Source organism: Halichoerus grypus, chromosome 6, assembly GCF_964656455.1.
Source record: "Halichoerus grypus chromosome 6, mHalGry1.hap1.1, whole genome shotgun sequence".
NCBI lineage: Eukaryota > Metazoa > Chordata > Mammalia > Carnivora > Phocidae > Halichoerus > Halichoerus grypus.
The window spans coordinates 70,034,578-70,058,949 of record NC_135717.1 but is presented as its reverse complement, the minus strand read 5'-3'; the positions used below and the strand labels follow the sequence as shown (position 1 = coordinate 70,058,949).

The following is a 24,372-nucleotide window of genomic DNA, read 5'->3' as shown; positions in this document are numbered from 1 at the left end:
GAAAGAAAATGAGAAAAAATGACAGACAAAGGAGAAGGCTATTAAATTTTAAAATAGCCTCATAGGAAGTTCTGAATCTGACGTGGGGGAAGAGAAGTAAAAGATGTAAGCAACTGTGTGTGTATCTGTGTGTATATCTGTTCTTGTTGAAACATGAGGAAGAAGACTGGTAAGAGGCATGGAAAGCCTATGTGGGTATTTTTGAAACTGCCAAGTAAAGCAGTGGTTGGTACTGGGCAGTAGATATGCAAAAACTTTATATGTATTGGTGGTTGGGTAATTAGTTGTAAGTGTACTCGTGATGAATATGGATGGAGGAGTGTGGTGATGAGTACAGAATGTATTTCAACTGGAGGAGAGTTGCCTTCAGAGGGTTTATAGTTGGATGAGTAAGATTCTAACCAAAATACTTGAGAGGGTAAGATAGCAGGATAAACGGTGTTAACCTTATCCAAAGAGAAGAATTCACAAGTTTAGAAAACAGAGAAAGAAACAAGCAAATGAAAAATTAAAAAGGTAATTGTTTTTTTAATATAACTTCTGTTTTTAAATAAAATTAGGCAACATAACTTACACATTTGCAGGTAATTTTCACTTAGTTCTGAGTTTTTAGAGCTACCCCACAATTGTTCTAATTTTCTTTGAATCCATAGTTTATAATAAGGCTTTTCTCTTTTTTATTTTATGTAACTTTTCCCAGACCTTGGGTTGTGATACATAATTCCTGCCATGTGACTTCCTAGAAGTTTATAATTTTATTAGTCTCTCTTAGGAGCTTCCCAGTTTCATCCCCCATCTCACCACCCCAGTATTATAACTAGAAAACGATCTCGGCTCCAGTTCTCCTATTCTTATCCCATCGTGTCTACTCTTGTTCATGTTGCTTGCCTTGATATCCAACTACCTTTTATGTATAGAAGTTTTTGACTACTTCTCCATCTTCCTTGTCCTTCCAATCTCATTTTCTTTAAAGCTTAGATTGCATGTCTCATGTTGAACGTGGTGAATTGACTTCTCTTTCTCCCTAACTCCTCCTTCGTACTTATCTTCATGGTCACTGGGCAAGGTATAGTCAAAGCCTGGCAGTGAAAGGGGCTGAACTCGGACTGGCTTTTAACCTGTTGTTGCTGCCCACTGCCCAGCCTTCCTGCTACTAGCGTGACGTCCAGTTTTTTTTTTGTTACTCTTCATACTTTCCTTTTCTCCATTCCTGTGGCTGAATATCTGACTAGTTATAGTACATCTGAACTCCGAGATGTTGCTTAAGTTATTTTATTTCCTGGAAAGAAAAAGAAAAAAAGATCACCTGAGGATAAGTGCTTCATTGTGGGGTTTTGAAAAGTTGTAGTGAAAAACTTTTATGTAGGTAAAAGGATTAAAGCACATAGTGACTAATGTCCTGGAAATGAAAGTAAAGGCTGAACATTTGGAAGGTTAGAATCTCTATTTACCGCTATGGGAGAGACCATGCAGACTTGGCAGGGCTCGGGTGGGATAGAGATAGGAAGTAGATTTTGGATATGGTAAGTTTTAGGTACCTATTAGAATGCTAAGTGGATTTGGTTTCTGTGTTTCAGTAGTCTCCTTTAATGTAGAAGAATCTTCTTCCCTTTTTCAATTTTTATAAAATTGAATTTTTTGAAGAGTTCAGGTCTGTTATCTAATGGGATGTCTTACACTTTGGAATTAATTGTTTTCTAATAATTAGCTTAGATTTAACATGTTTTTGACAAGAATACAACTTAGGTAACATTGTGTACATCATATTAGGCATTTATTATTAAGGTTGTCCCACTGTTGGTGTAATTAAGTTTGATCACTTGGCTAAGCTCATGACTGTTGGATTTCTCTTATATAAAGGTATATTCCTCTATTTATAGTTAGTAAGTAGTCTGTGGGGAAGTATGTTAGGACTCCCAGTAGCTTTTAGTGTTTGTTTTCATTCTCTCTGTCTGCTCCGTACCATAAACTTGAAAACCTGTTCTGTCATTTTAATAATTTTACAAAAGTTGTTTCTCGTATTATTAGAAATTAAAAAAAATATTTGTTAGAATAAAAAATAAAGGGCAGAAAAGTTGAAATTATGTGGTGGAAGTGAAGTAGGAAGGGGCAGTGTGGAAGCATACCTTGTTTTTGTACACTTTGGAGGGTGGCACTCAACACAATTGTGATATATAACGTAGCTGTTATAAAAATGTGAGCAACCCATTACAGCTCTTCTAAAACATGAGCAACGTTATATTATTAGCCTTCTTAAAGCAATCCTGCTTAACGTTAATGAACTTCATTTTTTTTCTTACAGGTTTAAATGTAATACTGGATATTTATTTCTTTTAAGGTAAGTTTTTTCTTTTCTTTTTTTTGAAACATTACTATATTAAATTTGTTATCCACGTAGTTTCTCTAGAAAGTAAATTTCTGTTACTGAAATTGGATCACTGATTTATTTATCACCTGGGCTTATGGGCTTTGTCTGTTGCAGAGAAGAAAATTGTCTTCAGGAGAATGATTGTTAACTGCATATATAGCACCCAGTAACATGATGCCCAGCAGCTGGATGCTGAAGAAGATTGGTAGGTTGTCATGGGACCTTGGATTTACACGTTTCTGGTACATCTCAGTATTCAGAATTGCTTAGGTTTGCCTGGGGACCCTTGAGCTTTGGGCTGAATATTAGTTTCCTAGGGCTGCTGTAGCAAAGTGCCACACACTGGGTGGCTTAAAACAATAGGAACTTATTCTCTCCCAGTTCTGGAGGCTAGATGTCCAAAATAAAGGCATTGGCAGAGCTGTGCTCCCTCTATGAAGGCCTCTTCCTAGCTTGTGGTAGCTGCTGGCAGTCCTTGGGCTTCCTTACTTACAGCTGCTTCACTCCAGTTTCTGCCTCTGCCTTCATGTAGCCTTCTTCCCTCTCTGTGTCTCCTCTCCCTGCCTCCAATCCCCCTCTTTTTATAAAAACACCAGTCATTGGATTTTGGTCTCACTCTAATCACGTATGACCTCACTTAAATTGATTATATCTGCAAAGATCCTATTTCCAAATTAGGTCACATTCACAGGTCCTGAGGTTAGGACTTAAACATCCTTTTTTGGGAAACACAATTCAGCACAACACATTCATGGTTGGGGCTTGGCTTGAGTTATAGCAATATCGAGAGGCTGTGATCACTTTGAAGCTTGAGTACTGTGTTCTCTGAAGTACTAAACTGTTTTGGAATTGGTAGAGAAACAAAAATGAATCCCTAGATTTCTCAAGCCAGTTTAGAGCTATTTCTATAGTAGACTTTGGCAGAGGGGGTGAGAATTTTTAACATATACAGATAAAAAGACTGGTTATTTATTTGCATTTGTGGGATTCAGTCTGACAAGAATTGTGGCCCTCCTGAGGTAGACATAAGAGGGAAACAGCTAGGAGTTTTCTTTGTGTGCATACTTTGCCTAACAATAACAGTGCTGTCCTTTTTATCTGTTTATGTTAGGAAAGGAAACTTGTATAATTGGGTAATTTTTTTTAATGTCATTAATACCCTTGAGCATTTTAGAAAATAAAGGGTACAGGGTTATTGAAATTCAGCTTCACCTTCAAAGAAGGTCTTAGATAAGCAAACGTAGCTCAGTGAACCTAGCTCAGTGCCTGGCCCTTGGTAAGTGCCTAATACATATTTGTTATTAGCCTAAGAAAGTGAAGGAGGTTTGAGGTAGTTAATGAAAAAAAGGAAAGTTCTCACCTCTTATTTTCTGGATATTTTCTGTCTGGCTGGTAGGGTATTTACTATTCCAGTAATTGGTTTGGTTTTGTTCATAAATGACTCGAAAATATAGATTATAGTTAGAGTGTTTTTAATATAGGACAATACATATGATATTAGACACATGCTTATTTTCTGGGGTTTGAGATTTGAAGGTAATATTCTTTAAGTGCCTGTATTATATGATGCTTGTGAATAAATCTTAAAAATCCAGGCTGTGTTAATGGTTTCTTCATTCTTTTCCTCCACTTAAATAAAAATAGCTCTGTTAATACAACAAGCTGTAAAGCCATAATGTGGCATACCATCCTGTTTGAGAGGTGAACATTGTTGAATAAAAATGGCTGACAGAAGTGGGAAGATTATTCCAGGACAAGTGTATATTGAAGTGGAATATGATTATGAATATGAAGCCAAGGACAGAAAGATTGTGATAAAACAAGGGGAACGATACATCTTGGTGAAAAAGACCAATGATGACTGGTGGCAAGTCAAACCAGATGAGAACTCCAAGGCGTTCTATGTGCCAGCCCAGTATGTTAAGGAGGTCACCCGCAAAGCTCTCATGCCGCCTGTTAAACAAGCAGTTGGACTGCCAAATAATTCTATGAAAATGATACAGAGTCTCCATCTTCAGAGGTCAACAGAAAATGTGAACAAATTGCCTGAGCTTTCAAGTTTTGGAAAGCCATCATCGTCTGTTCAAGGAACAGGTCTTATTCGTGATGCAAATCAGAATTTTGGACCCAACTATAATCCAGGTCAGACTGTGAACCTAAGCCTGGACCTGACCCATAATAACGGAAAGTTTAACAGTGACTCACATTCGCCTAAAGTTTCTGGCCAGAATAGGACGCGCTTATTTGGTCACTTTCCCGGCCCGGAGTTCTTGGATGTAGAGAAAACTAGCTTCTCCCAGGAACAGTCTTGTGATTCAGCAGGAGAAGGCTCGGAAAGAGTACATCAGGATTCTGAGTCTGGTGATGAACTTAGCAGCAGCTCCACTGAACAGATAAGGGTAAGATGAAAAGTAGAATGATGGAACACTTAACACCACCATAACAAAAATGCTACAGATTTTACTTAAAATCTTTGTAGGAGTTAGGAATTATTTGTTTTGCTTTGTTTTTAGAATACACGGGTTCTGGGCGCCTGGGTGGCTCAGTTGGTTAAGCGACTGCCTTCGGCTCAGGTCATGATCCTGGAGTCCCAGGATCGAGTCCCGCATCGGGCTCCCTGCTCAGCAGGGAGTCTGCTTCTCCCTCTGACCCTCCCCCCTCTCTCCCATTCTCTCTCTCTCAAATGAATAAATAAAATCTTTAAAAAAAAAAAAAATTTTAGAATACACGGGTTCTATCCTGATTTAATGAGATGGAGAATAGTGTAATAACTTGTGGAGTTCATAAAGGCTGACCTTATGGTTTCTTTCTTTTTTTTTTTTTTTTTCTCCTCTCTATTGATCCTGCATAGGGTAGGAAGGATTTACTTACTTAACTTACCCAGTGATGATATTTCTTTTACTAGACAATGTCTGTTTTCTAACTGTACTCATTTTGACTGGTTTCCGGTAAGTTTTCAGGTAATAATGGGCATATGAGGAAAGATATCCCTGGAATGTTAGCTACTTGTTCTTTGAAACTGGTTTAGTAACCTTGAATATTTAAAAAGATACAGAGCTCACAAATCTTTACCTTCATTCTTGCACTTTTGTGTCTTAAGTGTCTATATATATACACTTGCTTGACTGGAACATTAGCCTGAAAAAAATTTTGTGTCCACGGTTTGATTCCCCGCCCCGCCCTTACCTAACTTTATTTTGAGATTAGTTTATACCAGTTTGTCAAGTCAAGTGGAATAATTTTAAAAGCAAATGCAGGAAATTGAACTTGAATGTATTTGGATAAGTCTAAGTGAAATTGAAAATTGATAAATTTTTGGCCTAAAGCTCTTTTATAAGATTTATTCATCAAGTTAAGTCAGTATTTGTGAGGCTGCTCTTAGATGTGGTCTGATTGTAATGGAACCAGTTTGTTCTTCCTGTAGCTTTTAATTTTTCTTGTGACATTTTGAATGAAAATAAGGAAAAGGAAAGATTCTCTAGAGAAACTGCTGATGTTTGAGATCGAGGCAGTTATATGAAGTAGCACTATCAGTTTACCATCATGTGGCTTAGCAGGCTTCTGTTTTTTTAGTCTTTATGTGATACTTTGACATAGGATATGTAATGTTTCCTGGAATTTTTCTGTTCATGCTCTTTATTGAACTAGCGGGACCTGGGAAAGATGTGTTTTCTGTTACCAGTAACCATCACTGTCACTGCACACTTCAGATTACGTTTTATATTTAGATACCCTAGCAGTCCTGGCTTCTCTTCATCATGCTCATCTTAAATTCACTGCATGGAACTTCATGGCTCCTAACCTCTCCGGAGCCCTTAACACTGGAAATCCTGTTAGATCTCTCTAGCAGGTCCTTTTCCTAACTCGTCACGGCAAGTGTTTTAAAACTTTTTCATTTCTTTCAATTTTCTCTCATTCACCTGTTTTTCCCTGCTCTCTTATCTCAGATAACCTTGCCTTCTATCTCACAGCCTAAATAAAAGCTTTGGGATGGAAACTCTTTGGCTTTGGGGAGGATGTATTGCACAGCAGTTGGTAGTGCTGGCTTTAGATTTGGATGTGGTTCCATACCACTTACCAGCTGTGCCATAATTGGGGCAAAGTACTTAACCTCTGTGTGTCTCAGTTTCTTCATATTAAGATGGGGATCACAGGGTTGTTGAGAATTGAGTGGGTTACTATATCTAATATACTTAGAGCAATGCCCTGTGCATGAATGCATTATGTATCTATTGCTACTTGATAAATTACTCTTAAGTCTGGTGGCTTTTTTTTTTTTTTTAAAGATTTTATTTATTTGACAGAGAGAGACACAGCAAGAGAGGGAACACAAGCAGGGGGAGTGGGGGAGGGAGAAGCAGGCTTCCCGCCAAGCAGGGAGCCCGATGCGGGGCTCGATCCCAGTACCCTGGGATCATGACCCGAGCCAAAGGCAGACGCTCAACGACTGAGCCACCCAGGCGCCCCAAGTCTAGTGGCTTAAAACAGTAAACATTATCTCAGTTTCTGTGCTCAGTAACTCAGAAGCAGGTTAATTGAGTAGTTTTAAAGGCTTGGGGTCTCATGAGGTTATAGTCTTATGAAGGCTTGGCTGGGGCTGGGAAGCTGCTTCTGAGATGGCTCACTCACAGGGAGCTAGTTGTGCCTTGTGAAGAATGATGCTTGAATGATGTAGACCAGCTTTCCCTCAGAAGGAGCAGTCCAAGATGGAACAAGGCATTGTCTTTTAAAAGCCAGAGTCTTGGAAGTCACACACTGTCGTTTCCTATTGGTTACACATTTCAGCTGTATTCTGTGTGGGAGGAGACAACATAGGGATACGAATGTCAGGAGAGGAGGATCATTGGGGGCCGTCTTGGGGCTGGCTAGCATAGTAAGTATTCAGTACTTACTTACACAGAGAGCTGTTGTCGTCGTTTCTATTGTTATTTATTGTTATTTCCCCCATCAAATCTATAAGCACACCTGTACCAGCAGTTCCCTTTCCCTTCTCTTGTACAGTGCAAGCACTGCCTCTCTTATCCAAGGGCAGTCTCTTCAGATCTGCTTTCCCCCATTTTTCACAAACCTTTTGCTAAAGATTATGCAGCATTGTGCTCATATGGCTTTAGACTGATTATTTACCATGTTTTCTCCCTTATCATTTAAATCTGCTCATGTTTTTCCCATTTTAGTAAAGCTTTTCAACAATACCTTCCCCTCTGAGTATCACTTTATCACCCTTTCCCTTTACTGGCAACTTCTGGAAAGAGTTGTATATATTTGCTTCTCTACATTTCATCATTTTCTACTCACTCCTTAACCTATTCTAGTAGGGCTTCTGGCTCCAACATTATACCTAAACTGCTTCTGCTAAAAGGTACTCATTGTTAATAAATTTACAGACAATTGAGAACATTTATACATAGTCAGTGTCATCATCACAGTGAATAAGATTAATAACACATGGCAATTTAAAATAATCTTTTATTGAGGCCTTGCATACAATCCAGTGGAGTAGTCCTAAATGCATGACTTGATGGATTTGCACTTATGTATACACCTCTGTACTAACCTTGAGTCCTTCCCAGTCAGTATCTACTCCCTTCCCCCTTTATGTTTCTGTTAGGATATTTTCATTTTTCTGACTTACATTGCCAGAAAACTATGCTGTAATATCATAATCAAGATACTGGCATTTGTACAGTCTAGATACTGAGCATTTCTTTTTTTTTAATTTTTTAATTTTTTTAAAATTTTATTTGAGAGAGACAGAGACAGAGATAGTGAAAGAGAGCACGAGTGGGGAGGAGAGGGAGAAGCAGGCTTCCAGCTGAGCAGGGAGCCCAATGCGGGGCTCGATCCCAGGACCCCCGGGATCATGACCTGAGCCGAAGGCAGACGCTTAATCGACTGAGCCGCCCAGGCGCCCCTAGATAACTGAGCATTTCTGTCACCACAAGCATCCTTTATGTTGCCCTTTTATAGCCACATCCTCTTCCCTCCCATGCCTTTCCCTCCTTAACCCCTGGCCACCACTAATTTGTTTTCCATCTTCATAATTTTGTCATTTCAAGAATGTTATATAAATGGAATCATATGCTATATACCTTTAGGGATTGGCTTTTCCATTCAGCATAATTCTCTGGAGATTGATCCAGTTGATTGTGTATTTTGTTGTTTTTGTTGTTGACTAGACTTCTGTGGTCTGGATGTACCACACTTCATCTCACCATTAATCCATTGAAGAACATCTAGGTTTCCAGTTTCTTGCTATTGAAAGCAAAGCTGCTATATAGATATACATTTCTGCACAGTTTTTGGGTGAACATAACTTTTCATTTGTCTGGCATTAGTGCCCATGAGTATTGCTAATGATATGGTAGATGCATGTTTAACTTTTTGAAGGAACTGCCAAACTGTTTTCCAGAGTGGCTATACCATTTATATTCCTACCAGCAATGTCCATGATCCAGTTTCTCTGCATGCACATCAACATTTGTCACTTTTTTTTTTTTAAGCCATTCTGATGGTTTGTAATAATATCTTGTGTTTTGATTGGCATTTCCTAACAGCTAATGAAAATCTTTTCATATGCTCATTTGCCATCAATAGATCCTTTCCATTGAAATGTCTTTTGTCCATTTTTTTTTCTCTTCTATTTTTTTTTAATATTTTATTTACTAGAGTGTGAGCAAGGGGAGGGGCGGGGGGAGGGAGAGTATCTCAAGCAGACGCCATGCTGAGTGCAGAGCCCAAGACAGAGCTCAATCTCATGACCCTGAGATCATGACTTGAGCTGAAACCAAGAGTCCGATGCTTAACTGACTGAGCCACCCAGGTGCCCCCTTTTGCTCATTTTGTAATTGGACTGTTTGTTTTTGTACTCTTGAGTTTATCCAGTTCTTTAGTCTAGATACTAGTCATTTGTCAGGTACATGGTTTGGAAATATTTTCTCCCAATATATACCTTGTCTTGTCCTCTTAACAGCGTAGCTGTTTTAGTCAGGTCTCCAGAGAGACAGCACCAGTAGGTTGTATGTATGTATCTACACACATACACACATGTATACATTATATAGAGAGACAGATTTATTTTTAGGAATTGACTCATGTGATAATGGAGATTGAAAAGTCCAAGATCTGCAGAGCGGATGGTAGGCTGGAAACCCAGGGAAGAGCCAGTATTGAAATTCAAATTCCAAGGTTGTCTGCTGGCAGAATTTATTCTTGGTTTGGGGAGATTAGCCTTTTGTTCTCTTCTGGCCTTCAGCTGATTTGAGGAGGCCCACCCACGTTATGGGGAGCAATTTAATTTACTCAGAGTCCACTACTTAAATGTTAATTGCATCCAAAAAACACCCTCGCAGAAACATCCAGACTAATGTTCCACCAAACACCTGGCCCAGCTGAGTTGATACAGAAAATTAACCATCACAGTAGGCCAGGATTCTAAATGTTTCCTTCTTTTTTTTTCTAAGTTTATAGATTTACATTTTGTATTTGAATCTGTGATTCATTTTGAGTTTAACTTTTATATAAGATGTGAAATTAAATTAAGGTTTTTTTTTTTTGACTACTGATATCTGATTTTTCTGTTTCATTCATATATGTGTCTGTCCGTCCTCTAATATCACACAGTCTTAATTACTGTAGCTATATAATATGTCTTAAAATTTGTAGACTGATTCCTCCCAATTTGTTATTCAAAATTGTTTTAGTTATTATAGTAGACTAAATAATAATTCACCAAAGATAGCAGGTCCTAATCCCTGGAACATATAAATAGACCCAGAGATAGATCTATGCCAACTGATTTTTGATAAAAGTGTAAAAGCAGTTTACTGGAGGAAAGATAGCCTTTTCAACAAATGGTACTAACAAATAGTACTATAATTATGTTGTAGCATATATCAGTACTTCATTCCTTCTTATGGTGGAATAATCTATTGTTTATCCATCCATCACTTGTTGGGCATTTGGTTGTTTCCACCTTTTTGCTACTGTGAATAATACTGGTGTAAACACTTGTGTACAAGTTTTTTGTTTTTTTTTTTAAGATTTATTTATTTTAGAGAGAGGGTGCACCTGTAAGCAGGAGTAGGGAAGGGAGAGGGACAAGCAGACTCTGTGTTAAGCAGGGGTGGGGCAACGTGGGGCTCGATCGCACAATCTCGAGATCATGACCTGAGCTGAAATCAAGACTCAGATGCTTAACTAACTGAGCCACTCAGGAGCTCCTTGTGTACAAGGTTTTGGGTAGGTACATATTTTTATTTCTCTTGGGTAAATACCTAGGAGTGGAATTGCTAGGTGATAGGGTAACTCTTTGTTTAACTGTTTGAGGAACTGTCATACTATTTTCCAAAGTGGCTACACCATTTTACATTCCCAGCAGCAGTGTTTGAGGGTTCCAGTTTTTCCATATCCTTGTTAATACTGGTTAGTATCTGACTTTCTGATCACAGCTATCCTAGTGGGTGTGAAGTGGTATCACAGTGTGGCTTTGATTTGCATTTCCCTCATGATTAATGTTGCTGAGTATCGTTTCATATGTTCATTGACTATTTGTGTATTTTCCTTGGAGAAATATCTGTTCAGATTCTTTGCCCATTATTAAGTTGATTTTTTTTTTATTACTGAATTGTAAGAGTTCTTTATATAGTCTAGATACAGGTCTCTTACCAAATATGATTTGCAAATATTTTCTCCCATTCTGTAGGTTGTCTTCTTATTTTCTTGATAATGTCCTTTAGTCCAGTTTGCCTGTTTTTTCCTTTCGTTGCTTGTGCTTTTGGTGTCTTTTCTAAGACCCCATTGCTAAATATGAGGTGAGGAAGATTCAGTCCTCCATTTTCTCCCAACAGTTTTAGCATTTTAGCTCTTACATTTAGTTTTGATCCATTTTGAGTTCATTTTTATGTATGGTATAAAGTAAAGGTCCAACTTAAGTTTTTTGTATGTGGCAATCAAGTTGTTCCAGGACCATTTGTTGAAAAGACTCTTTCTTTCCCTCATTGAATGGTCTTGGCACCTTTGTTGAAAATCAGTTGACCATAGACACATGTGTTTATTTCTGGACTGTCCAACTCTCTTGATTTATATGTGCTTCCTTATGCCTCTGCTAGAACTGTCTTGATTACTTTGGTTTTGAAAGCACAAAGTGTTATTCCTCCTCCTTTATTTTTTTTTTTCAAAAGTGTTTTGTCTATTCTGGCACCTTTGCAATTCTATGTGGATTTTAGAATCACCTTGTTAATTTCTACAATGATGACAACAGCTGGGAGTCTGATAAAGGTTGTCTTGAGTCTGTAGACCAATTTAGGGAATGATGCCATTTTAACAATGTCCGTGTTTCTAAGGGCAGGTGTGGTGGTGCTGAATTCCCTCAGTTTTACTTGTTAAAGAAAGTGTTTATTTCTGCTTCATTTTGCTGCATAATTTCTTTGGATACAGAATTTTTGTTGATTTTCTTTTTCAGCACTTAAAGTATTTTACCCACTCTCTTTGTTTGCATGGGGTTTCTGATGAAAAATATGCTGTACTTCTTACTCTTGTTCTTCATTAGTTCGGGTGTTTTTTCCTCTGGCTTCTTTCAAGCTTTTCTCTTCATCTTTGTTTTTTTGCAGTTTGTGTACGATATGCTTTTTTGTAGATTTTTTAAATATTTATCCTGTTTTCATTTTGGGACCTTTCTTTTGACGTATCTGTGTGCTCATTGATTCTTTCCCAGCATGTCCACTCTAGTGATCATCCCATAAAAGGCATTTTCTATTTCTGTTACAGTGTTTTAATTTATAGAATTTCTTTTTGATTCTGTCTTAGCTTTTCCATCTCTCTGCTTACATTACTTGTTTTTGAATGTTGTCTTTCTTTCATAGTTCTTAAGATACAAATATTTTAAATTCCCTGATAATTCTAACACCAGTGCCATATCTGATACTTGCTTTATCTCTTCAAATATTTTCTTGCCTTTTTCCATATCTTCTGATTTTTTGTTGAAAACCAGACATGTGCTATTGGGTAATGGGAACTGAAGTAAATAGACCTCTAGTGTGAGGTGTTAGGCTAATCTGGCAAGAAATTGAATTGTTTGCTGTGATTTTAGGTACCAGAGGCTCTAAATTTCTCAGGTATCCATGTTTGGGGGCTTTTCTAAGAGTTTCTCATTAACGTCTGGTTCCCCACTAGTCTCCCTGCTCTCTCCCTGGCTGGGAGGGGTTGAAGTACCTCATTACTTGGTCCACATAGCTTTCACTAATACCATGGGTTAGAGGATGGCTTCCTTGCCACTTGGCAGTAAGAGTTTTGACTCTCCCAGTAGGCCACGTGTATACGTGTGTGTGTGTGTGTGTGTGTGTGTGTGTTGGGGGTGGAGGGTGTCTTGTTACTGTCTGGCAATGACTGTCCTAGTCCCTTTGCCTTCTCTGACACCACTCATGGGGGTTTTGGGGTGCCTAGTAACAGCCTGGCAAGTGTGTAAATCTAGGTTACCTGTTTGCCATTGCTGGAGATACGTGGTGGAACTGTTGGTTTTTTTTCTGTAGCATTTGGCTGATGTAGAGTGGTTATGTAAAAAGTTTTCAGTCTTGCTAAGTCTTCCCCTTTTCTGGTCCTTTTGCTAGACAGAGCAGGAATTTGTTGGGGCTTTTTGGTCTGTGTCTGTTAGTGTTTCTGGTTTTTGCTGACTTCCCCCTTCAAATCTGGGATATATGAAGCCAAAATTAAACATAGGAAACTCACCATGTTGTTGTTCATTGGGTCCTGAGGTCACTAGTTGGTCTACCTTCTCTCTACCTTTCAGAGTCTTTGTGTGTGTGTGTGTGTGTGTTTTAATAATTTAATAATAATAATTCCTGATCCCTTTCACCTGTTTCACCCACCCCCCTACCTCCCCCCTCTGGAAACAACCAGTTTGTTCTCTGTATTTATCAGTCTGTTTCTGGTTTATTTGTTTATTTATTTGTTTTGCTTTTCAAATTCCACATATAAGTAAAATCATATGGTATTTGTCTTTCTCTGTTTGGTTTATTTCATTTATCATTCTACCCTCTAGGTCCATCCATATTTTCATAAATAGCAAGTCTCTTTCTTATGGCTGAGTAATATTCCTGTGTGTGTGTGTCTCTACCCCATCTTCTTTATTCTTTCATCTACTGATGGACAGATGTGTTCTTGTGTTTGTTTTATATTATGTCCAGTGTTTTTATTTGTACTTAGTGTGAGGAAGAGGGAAAAGTACATATACTCCTTTTTCCCAGAATTGGAAGTGATTGATAAGTTTTCAGTGGTACTTTTTAAGTATTAATTTTCTTTTTCTTTTTTTAAAGATTTTATTTGTCAGGGAGAGCACAAGCAGGGGGAGTGGCAGGCAGAGGGGGAAGCAGGCTCCCCGCGGAGCAAGGAGCCCAATGCGGGACTCAGTCCCAGGACCCTGGGATCATGACCTGAGCCAAAGACAGATGCTTAACTGACTGAGCCACCCAGGCGTCCCTTAAGTATTAATTTTCTTGACCTCTTAACAGTGTTGTTAGTCTGGTCATCTATGGGATGTCCTCTCATCATAAGCTTCCATCACATCCTGTGCTCCTCCTTTCTTGTACTCACTACATTTATGATTATTTTCTTCCTGCTTGCTAGTCAGTCTGTAATCTCCAGGGCATGCTAGTTATCTATCTCTGTGCCTCATGCCTTGTCTATCTCTATGTATCAAGTGCCTTGTATAGTACCTGGCACATAATAGATAGGCTAAATGCTTCTGGAGTGATGACCAGTGGTTAGCCACAAATACTTCAAGTCAAAGGGGAAAGGGAAACCTAGATTAATGTCCCAGTAAAAATGCATGTTTCTTTTTGAAAAACAGTAACCTAGAAGTGCTGTGACCCTTGCCTTACCTACAGCATAGGTTTTATCAAAGAATATTAGGGAGATAGAGTTGGAGGTAAAAAGTTGTAATTCAATACAGAGATTCCAAAATTTGAGTCAAAAATTGTAAAATTCAGTTTGACCCTTCACTCCCAGTAAACTGGATACATCATATTTATTGTCTTCCTTAGAGCAACAGGTTTTTAGGTCATTTCAGAATTCATACTAGTGGTTGATAAGAATATGAAACTTTGAAAATCAGTATGTTAGTTCAGAGTTCTAAGCCTTTTAAACAGCCTTAAAAAAGGGGGTGGCTCAGTCAGTTAAGCATCTGACTTCAGCTCAGGTCATGATCTCAGGGTCCTGGGATTAAGCCCCATGTTGGGGCTCTGCGCTCAGCAGGGAGTCTGCTTTTCCCTCTCTCTCTGCCCCTCGTCCCCGCTCGTGCACTTTCTCTCAAATAGATACAAAATCTTAAAAAAAAAAAAAAAAAAAAAAAAAAAGCCTTAAAAACCACACACTTTGCTCCTGATGCCCTGTTTGTCCCTCATGATCTCACTAATGCTCCTTTAATATATGTCTTACCAGGCTTGAGTATCAAGTTTCCCAGTTCCCTATAGTTATTAGAAAGTATGGTCTAAAATTGGAGAGTAGAAATGGTATGGTAGACCTTTGTCTATGAGCCTGACAAGATGCCAGACAGAGAAAGGTCAGTCAGAGGACTGACAATCTGACATGAATTTAGGAAGCCCAAACAACTCTAATGCCTAGAATCATTATTTTAAAATATGAGTATTTATGATCACCATAAATCTAGAAATATTTAAGTTCTAGATTTTTAGGTGTAGATACATTTATAGAAAGAATATCTTCACTGATGGTGATAAGCTCATGCATTTCTGGTATTTGAAACCTAATCTTAAATTCATCTGGAAAATTTTATCTATGAAACGATTCTTCTATACTGGGTTCATGAAATCAGTTCACTAATTTGTTACAGATTTATACTTTGTTTCTAATTGAAAAGCATTTAAATATTTATTTTTAGTCTTTCATTATTCCCGAATTGTGTTAACTGCTAATATAGTTGTTTATTGCATTTAAAAATTTAACTATACATACATACATATATATATTTACAAAGTCAAAATCATATTGTATGTGCAATTTCACTGTAGGGAACATTTTAAAAACTATGTATTAATACAAACAGAATATCTGTTACACAAAGAAGAATGCGAGAGGGATGTAATTTTTCAGGCTAATTGGATTTCCTGGTTAATACAAGATTAGGTATAAAAGGTTTCAGTGTTTGTTAGAGATTTTCCTAAATCTGTTTCCACACAGATGGTGCTGAATCTAAAAACATATAAATTAGCTTTGTGTAGCAACAACTAATAATGTCCTGTCATCCAGTTCCTTGCTCACTGTATCTTTTTGTTAAGTCCTCCCCCTGCCACACTGCTGGAACCAAAGGAGTCATTATTTAGCCACATTTAACAAAATGTTGAAGTTTTAAAACTGTTTAGTGTCCTTTCCTTTGTACTTTTCTCCCTGAATGGCATCTGGGAAACTCCATCTTCTCTTTTTGCTTCCCAAGATTATCTTCTCGTCACATCTTTCTCCTTAATCAAAACAGGAAAGAATAATAGTTTTAAAAATTGGTTTTATTTGATTGACTGCTTACATACTCAGAAAGTCACAGAACTCTTAGATTTTGATGAAAAATACCAACCCTTTTCTCAAGAAATGCACATTTGCACCAAATTTTGTTAAAATTTCAAGATATACAGAAACCTAGATTTTTTTTTTTCCTAGTCTTCAGTTTTCTAGAGTGAAAGTGCATGTGCACGCATGAGCAAGGGGGGAGGAGGAGAGGGAGAGAGAGAATCTTAAGCAGACTCCACACCCAGCCTGGAGCCCTACGTGGGGCTCAGTCTCAAAACCTCACAATCATGACCTGAGCCAAAACTAAGAGTTGGACACTTAACTGACTGAGCCACCCAGGTGCCCCCAGAAACCTAGATTCTTAAAGTGAAAGTTTTGGGCGAAGTAATTATGGAGTAAAAATTGATAAATCTTCTTTAAGGAAATTTAGGCATGAATGTCTAGGTAGATGGAAATTTGGTAGAGGAGCTAGATCAGCTTGGAATTACATTTGGGTTAAACCCGAAGGCAAAGTTGATTGAGGTCTTTTAGGATAACTGGTCTTCCTAGGTTCCTTTTGGAACAAAGAGCCTGCTTTATTTTAGCATTGACCTGTTTATCAGGTCCCTTCCTCCTTAATTGGTTTTGGTTGTGATCTTTTTGAGGATCTAGTGAAAGCCATGAACTATCTTTCCAAGAAAATGCCTACATTTGCATCAGTGTATACAGTTTCATTGGGCTCACAGTCAATGTAAAACTCCTTTTATGTCCATCTTCCTTTCACCTCTTACCTGACCTTTTCTCACCTTTTCATTTTTCTAAGACAAGTAGGGTCTCTCTCTTTTTTTTTTTTTTTTTAAAGATTTTATTTGACAGAGAGACAGCGAGAGAGGGAACACAAGCAGGGGGAGTGGGAGAGGGAGAAGCAGGCTTCCCACAGAGTAGGGAGCCCAATGTGGGGCTCGATCCCAGGACCCTGGGATCATGACCTGAGCTGAAGGCAGACGCTTAACGACTGAGCCACCCAGGTGCCCCAAGTAGGGTCTCTCAGCTTTCTTCTAAACTTTACCTGTCCTTCTGCTTTATGATTCCTAATGCATTTGGCCTTATTTTATTTTTTCATTTACTTTTTTCTGCTTTAATCCCTGTGATTACTCAGAACTTAGCTGTAAGCGGTAGAAACCAACTGTGACTCGGTGAGGCAAAAGGGAATTTATTGGCTCATGTAACCAGACTACAGGAAGGGTTTATTCGTTGGAGCCAGGGCCTGGTTTACTGTCAGGATTCCTTTTATTGCTTCTGTCTCTTACCTCTGATTCTGTCTCCATGATTTTTTATTCTTCCAAACAGACTTCTTCCACATGGCTATAGATGAGTTGCTAGCAACTACTAGGCTCATGTCCTTCGTTTTTGTGTTAAAATATTTTATTTTCTTCTCTTGGTTCTAATTCAGAAAATCTCAGAGAAGGAATTGGGCTTGGCTTGTGACATGCTTATACTTATGGCCAGGGGCATGATTGGGCCCTACCCAAACTGCATATTTGGAATTTACAGAGAAAGCGCTCCCCCAAAGAAATAGTAGGTATGCTGTTCCCAGAATAAGGGGAGAGGTGCCAGGGAGACAAAATAGTAGTTATCAACCATATCCTCTGTTTCTCAGATTGATTCTCTAGGTCTTCCCACATTATACCTGTCCTGTACCAGGTCATTCATTGACACCAGCTGTTCTGAAGGCCAGGGAATCTGCTGGCAAGGATGGAATTCCCAGACTGATTCTAGTTCAGCAAAGGAAGTTTTGAAGATCCAGATTTCAAGTAGAGAGGAATTTTCTGTGCTATAAAACTGGAACAGCAAAGTAATATTCCCTTTCGTGCATATCTTGCCCTTTTCAGATTGTAGTCTTTAAAGTCAAAGATTGTGTTCTATTTCTGCCAGTAAACTTTTGACAGCAAATAATGTAGTAAATAATCTGTATAGTGAAGATAATACTGATTTAAAAGAAAACACCACCTTAATAAGATATGCCTATAGGTGACAAGAGAAGTGTGAAGAAGAACTGAAATTTTTTATGTCGACTTGGCTGGACCATGATGCCCAGATATTTGGTCAAATATTGTTCTGAATGTTTCTGTGAAGGTGTTTTTTGGATGTGATTAACATGTAAGTCAATGGGCTTTGAGTAAAGCAGATTACTCTCCATAATGTGGATGGGCCTCATCCAATCAGTTGAAATACTTAATAGAGTACAGAATAGACCCTCCCCTCCGCAAGAAGGAATTCTGCCAGTAAACTTTGAACTTAAACTGCTACTCTTCCCTTGGTCTCCAGCCTGCCAGCCTACCCCGCAGATTTTGGATTTGCCAAGCCTCCACAATTGCCTGAGCCAGTTCCTTAAAATAAATTACTTTCTCTTTCTCTCTCTATATACACATACATCCTATTGGATCTGTTTCTCTGGAGAACCCTGACTAATACACAGGATGTGCAACTGACTACCCCAGGCTTTATCATCACGGTTAGATCCAAAAGAAAGACCTGAAGTTCATATGTAGAATCCTTTGCAGGAGCATCTCAGCCTAGCTTGATTAAGTCTTGCGCTCATCTCTGGGCCAATTACTCTGTTAGGTAGGTTGAGTACTCTGATTTGTCAAAACTGCATTTTACGCCAATCCCTTCACAAAGAAGGTGTGAGGTGTGCAGGGTAGTGTGATTGGCAGTCCTATCAGAATCACATCATTTGGGGGAGGGCAGATAACTAAAGAAAGGAATGGGGGTGGTGAAAGGAGAATGCTAGACAGTATGTGAAAAGGAGAATGCTAGATAGTAAGAAACAATAAATGTTCAGGGGCGCCTGGTGGCTCAGTTGGTTAAGCGACTGCCTTCGGCTCAGGTCATGATCTTGGAGTCCCAGGATCGAGTCCGGCATCGGGCTGGCTGCTTAGCGGGGAGTCTGCTTCTCCCTCTGGCCCTCCCCCCTCTCATGTGCTCTCTCTCTCTCACTCTTTCTGTCTCAAATAAATAAATAAAATCTTAAAAAAAATGTTCATATAGCACAGTTATTTGCTATACTGTGGGATATATCCTTTGGAATATGGAATTAATATATTCATGTTTCAGAATTTTTGGATACTCTGTAAGGTAAATTGCATACAAATTTTTTCGCATCTGTAGATGAATTCTGATAGACTTAAATGCATGAATATTCTAGTCTATGATTTAAAAAAGCCAGACATTATGTTTAAAGATTAAAGTCACTGCTGTGTCAGTTGACTTGGGGGTATTGGGAATTTTCTGTCTCTTGACATATGAATGTATATGTATATATAAACACTCACATATAATTGTAGTAGGATCGTAGTAGAGTAGTAATAGAAAATATGGTTGAAAAGATAGCATAATCTTAATAGAGTCATTAAAAAATGTGTACATTATATTCTGTGTTTTCACCCTGTTTTCTTCCTAGGAAAGAATTTGCTAATCTAGGTGACATATCAACAAAAACAACAGATGTGGAAACATTTTCGCATTTTTCTTCAGAAAAATCTCATCTGTATGCATAGAATATCTTTAGCAATTGCTTCAGTAAATGCCAGACAGATGGTTTAGACTCAGAATGACTAACAAATAATTTTATCACCATAATTACTTTGAAGTGTGGTGTAGTAACACATAAGCTCAGATTTCTGGAAAATCATGAATGTAACTTGGCATATTAAGGAAGGAGGTGTAGAATAGGCTTCTAAACCAGAGAAATTTTTGTCTAGGGCCTTTCTACAAGATAATTGACTTCTGAAGCCCTCTTTCTGTAACCTGTGGTTGAACACTACTTTATTTGCCTACTTTTCTGACTCAGAGCAGTGTAGAATTCAGTAACTTGAACGTAGTTGGAAAGTGGGTAACAACTTGATTTCTGATGAGAGATACAAAAATAAACTAGAGGGGATTCATGAAAATAACCACAATTGGAGAGGAAGGTGAAGGGACTAGCCATTGCTGAGTATCTTCAATGTGTCAGGCACCAGAAAAGATGCTTACATATGCAGTTGCTTCACCACTGCTTTGGAAGGTAGGTAGAGATGATTTTCTTATTACACTGAAGAAACAATTCCATATTCTCAGTTTGTAAAGTCAGGGGAGTACTTAATATCTTTTAAAAATACTTAAATATAACAAAATAAAAAATTTGACATTCTTGAATTAGGAGTTGAACCAGTCACTTTTCACAGAACATCAGTTTTACCTGAGAGAGTAATTGAGAAACAGTGTTCATACTAGGGCATTTGTTAGATACTTTCTCAGATATGAACAGAGTAAGCCCATCACTTTAAGGAAAACCGTGTTTGTTGCAAATGATAAAATTCAAGCTTTAAAGTACAAATTAGAATTTTAAAAATTTATATCTGCCACCATGAGCTTATACTTCTCAATCTTAAGACTTTTCTGATGAAACATTGGTAATATTGAGTATTTTGTTTTGTTCTTTGTCTTTGATATTGCCTAATGAAATGTTTCAGTATTTGTAAGATAAGAAACTACCGCTTACTGAGTTTTGGTAGAGTGTCAGAGAAGAATGTCCACAATTGTCTGGAAGGGCTACTGAAATACTTCTTCCTTTTCCATCTGCATGTCTTCATAAGACCATTTTCCCTTCATGTAGTTCAAAACAACATATTACAAAAGACTTAATGTAGAAGAAGATTTGTGAGTCCAGACAAAGAGATTTGTAAATGTAAAACAATGCCATCTTTCTCACTAATGTTTTTGGGGAGACTATTATTAGTTTTCATTAATATATATTTATGCTAACATATAAGGGGCTTATTATTTTTAAATGAACAAATAATTTTAAAAGTTCTTTGTTTTAATTCCTAATAACTAGATAGCAATTGATAGAACATACATGAACAAAAGCTCTTATGTGTCAGGAGTATAAAGGGACTCTAGAACCAAAATTTTGAAAATTGCTGTTTCAGTGAAAGTGTACATCTGGCTGTGTGAAAATGGCATTTGATTGAGGCCTTGCAGGATTCTTCTTCCCCTTAGAATATACTCCCTTATGTAGTAGGTAAAAGTTACGTGTTTAGTGGTTTAGTGGTTGATGATGATAAAAATTTTTGATAAAATGCTTTAAAATTTGGCTATATACTTTTTGGCTAAACTCTTTTTCAGTTAGACAACCAGTTAGGTGAATAATTAAAATCTGTGTCGGTTAAATCAGAAAGCATATATTCAGTGGTCTTTTAACAATACATAGAATTGAATTAATTTTTCTGTTGTAAACCCATATGAAATATGAATTACAGTAATACTAAAGTGTTGGAAATTTCTTGCCTTAGAAGTAGTTTGTACTTGAATCAAAAATTGTTGTACATAAAGTCACATTCACACAAGGAAAGCACAATGTGAAAATACTCAGTTTCAAGATCTTAAAACCTTGAGTATGCAAAAATAGAAATGACAAGAAGTGAAAGACTTTATGTCTCCAGTAAGGATGCAAAAGAGGAAGGAGTCAGACTGCTTTAAATATCTTTTGTGCTGAAGTTAGAAAATGGGAAACTTAACAAACAAAAAGCCTGCCTACTGTATAGGTTCTTCCTTAAACATAATATGCAGGGTTTTTTTTTTAGTGTATTGTAATCCATGCTCCAGCATTAGTAACAGTATATGAAAGATTATTGAACCTTTCTGTAAAGAAACCAAGACTTTTGTCATCTTCATAATTATTACTACTAGTTGTCTTTATAGTAGTATGTTAGTTTGTAGTGTCTCTCCAGGACATACACAATGTAATTTTTGGGGGAAAAAAAATTGTACTGTTAGATATCATTTGTCTAATTCCCCTAAAATGATAATGCTGAAAAATTCCAGGTAATAGTTTTGCTTACCGTAGGCTCTGATTACTATAATTTTTTACAATGTAGATATTCAACTTCCTGATTAAAAAAAAATCTAAACAAAAACCTTGTTTCCCTTACTCTCTAAGTTTGAAACATTTGTTTCTCCTTCTGTATGAACTCTTAGTGTGTTTATTATTTCTGACATTCATTTAAAGTCCTATAGATGTAGACTGAGTCTTATTTTGGAGACTCTATCCTCTGAATTCTACTTATCATATTTGGCCTCTTAGTTAGAGCCCAGAGTATACATCTGGCCTTCTTAGTTTTTGTATCTAGTAGCTTCTCCACAGATGAAGACTATAGGTGATGTTAGTTAAAATCTCGTAAGTACCTAAGCACATAATCTAGCTGAATGGTTCACAATGGGGCAATTGTTCTGCCTCCCCTTCTCTTTGAGACATTAATGGAGTGGGAAGGTATTCAGTCCCTTACTTTGGGAGAGTAGACAGAGGTATGGTACTGCAGTCAGAAAGGTATTTGAAAGTATTTTGAAAAGGAAATTGGTGGGTGTGTCATGGCCATTATTTTATAATTTCCAGAGTACTACAGAACCATGAAAATAAATCTTGAAAATTGTCTTTTTCTGCTTAAAACTACCTCATGCGCCATACTTAAAGGCACTCAGTAAGTTAGATCACTCTGTATATTGAATAAAGTAGTAATCTGTTTCCTAGTGGAATATACTTATGCATTGTTAATTATTCTACTTTCATTGTGCATAGCAAAATTAGTTGGACGGTTGAAAAAATTTTGAGCTTGTATTTTTGGTGGTATCATGGATGTGGCAGCCATACTTTATGAACCAAAAATCAGAACCAAAGCCTGTCCCATACTTTGTTGTGACCAAGTATGGGAAGTGAGAATGTATTTATTGGGACAGTGGGAGGCATTGAAATCTGAACTGAACTGTGTGGTTGCCATGCTTATAGACAGGAGAGTATTATTTAATTATTTAAAATATTTATTGATTACTTATGCTGTGCCAGGCATGTTTTAGAAAGTATGGAACAGTGTTGTCAGAGCTTTCATTAAAAGATAGGCAAACTGGAATTAAAGTCAAATAACTTAGTGTTTCTTGTTAGTGTTTTTCTGTTTGTAGTTTCAGGGAAAGACAATGTGCCAGTTCTTAAATTTGAAAATATTTTACACTGTGGTAATGAATGTATTTATTAAACACAGCTCTGAGAAATGATTTCTTTTACTACTTCTCGGTCACAACAGTATAGGTACTGAGGAACAGCCTGGACTTTGAAATCAAATAGACCTAGTTTTGATCTGAGTTCAGCAACTTCCTCATGAGGAGGAATAATTAAACTCCTCGGTGTTGAGAAGATTAACGAGATAAGTCAAGTGCTTCAAACAGAGTTTATGCTTAATAAATATTAATTGCTATGTATTATTTTTGTTCCTGCTTAAGGAAAATTGTGTTAAAAAAAGACAGTTGGAAGCTTTGTGGATTTCTATTTGAGACCCTTCGAAAGAGCTTTTCTGAGGCAAGCAAAAATTCTTAAATGCATAGTTTAGAATTGATTTGTTTGGAGTGTGTACTTACATATTTTGTATACTGTATTGGGCCTCTTATAATATGTATCAGTGGGCCCGGGGCATGCATTCTTGTTTTTCTACCTATATGGAAAATGTTAACTGCCTTAGGCATGTTTTTATTTTTTTTTTAACATAACATTGCTTACTACACATATTTGATAATCTTTTGTCAATTTTAATATTCTTATAGAAAACTGATATGATACAGTTTTTTGAGGAACTTACAATGTAAAGTCTGGGAAATACACTCAACTGCTTTGAGTCTTCTTCCCATCCCTGAGTTGCCATACTTCTCAAGGACAGCGATTTGTCTGTTACTTTTTCTATCCTTTCAGTCAGGGATGTGTTGAACATTTCTTGAATGAGTAAGTGAATGAAAGAGCGCATAAAAGGCTACTAGTGAAATCAGAAGAGCTGGACATTGAAGAATAGGACTTCTCAGTTCTATTTCCTGATTAATGCATACATTGTCAAACAGAAATGTTATTTTATTCTCTGGCACAAGTCCTTTTCTTGATTTTCCAATTTAGTCTTTAATGTACTTCAAAGAAGACTTGAATTTTGGTATGGTTTACTTTCTAAATAGCTTATAACTTTCTATAGCTTAACCATTTCTAAAAATTCAGTATTATATTACACTTATAACTTTAATAAACTTTTTACCCATTAATGAAGTGTAGAGGCAACATAGTGTAAGAGAGGCAGAGAGCATGGATTCTGGAGCCTGGTTGCTTGGGTTCAAAGATCACTTTCTAGTTGTCGGGCCCTAGATGAGTACCTGAACTTTTCTGGCAGTATTTCCTCATCTGTAAAGTGGGTATAATAGTACCTATGTCATAGGGTTTTTATGAGGATTAAATGAATTAATACAAGTACTTAGACTAGTGTCTGGTCCACAAAATATACTATATAAGTGGTTTCTGTTATTATGTGTAGATATATCTTTGTTAGTTTGATCTCGGGCGTACAGATTGTACTGTATATTTTTTGACATTTTTAAAAAGATTTTATTTATTTGAGAGAGAGAGACAGAGCACAAGCGGGGAAGAGATGGAGAAGCAAGGCTCCCTG

At 37.3% G+C, this 24,372-nt stretch overlaps 1 protein-coding gene across 9 annotated transcripts in view; it reads left to right on the top strand.

Annotated features, from left to right (window-relative positions):
* ARHGAP12 (Rho GTPase activating protein 12) overlaps positions 1–24,372 on the top strand; it is a 124,806-nt gene that overhangs the window by 13,343 nt on the left and 87,091 nt on the right. For 8 of the 9 annotated variants that reach the window (XM_078075343.1, XM_036099601.2, XM_078075342.1 and 5 more), the window contains 3 exons: positions 2,303–2,338; positions 2,483–2,573; positions 4,013–4,767. In XM_078075343.1, the coding sequence (XP_077931469.1) occupies positions 4,090–4,767 (678 nt within the window). In that variant the 5' untranslated portion in view covers positions 2,303–2,338; positions 2,483–2,573; positions 4,013–4,089. Of the gene's footprint in view, positions 1–2,302; positions 2,339–2,482; positions 2,611–4,012; positions 4,768–24,372 lie in introns of all 9 variants that reach the window. The other variant, XM_078075341.1, reaches the window with a different exon arrangement.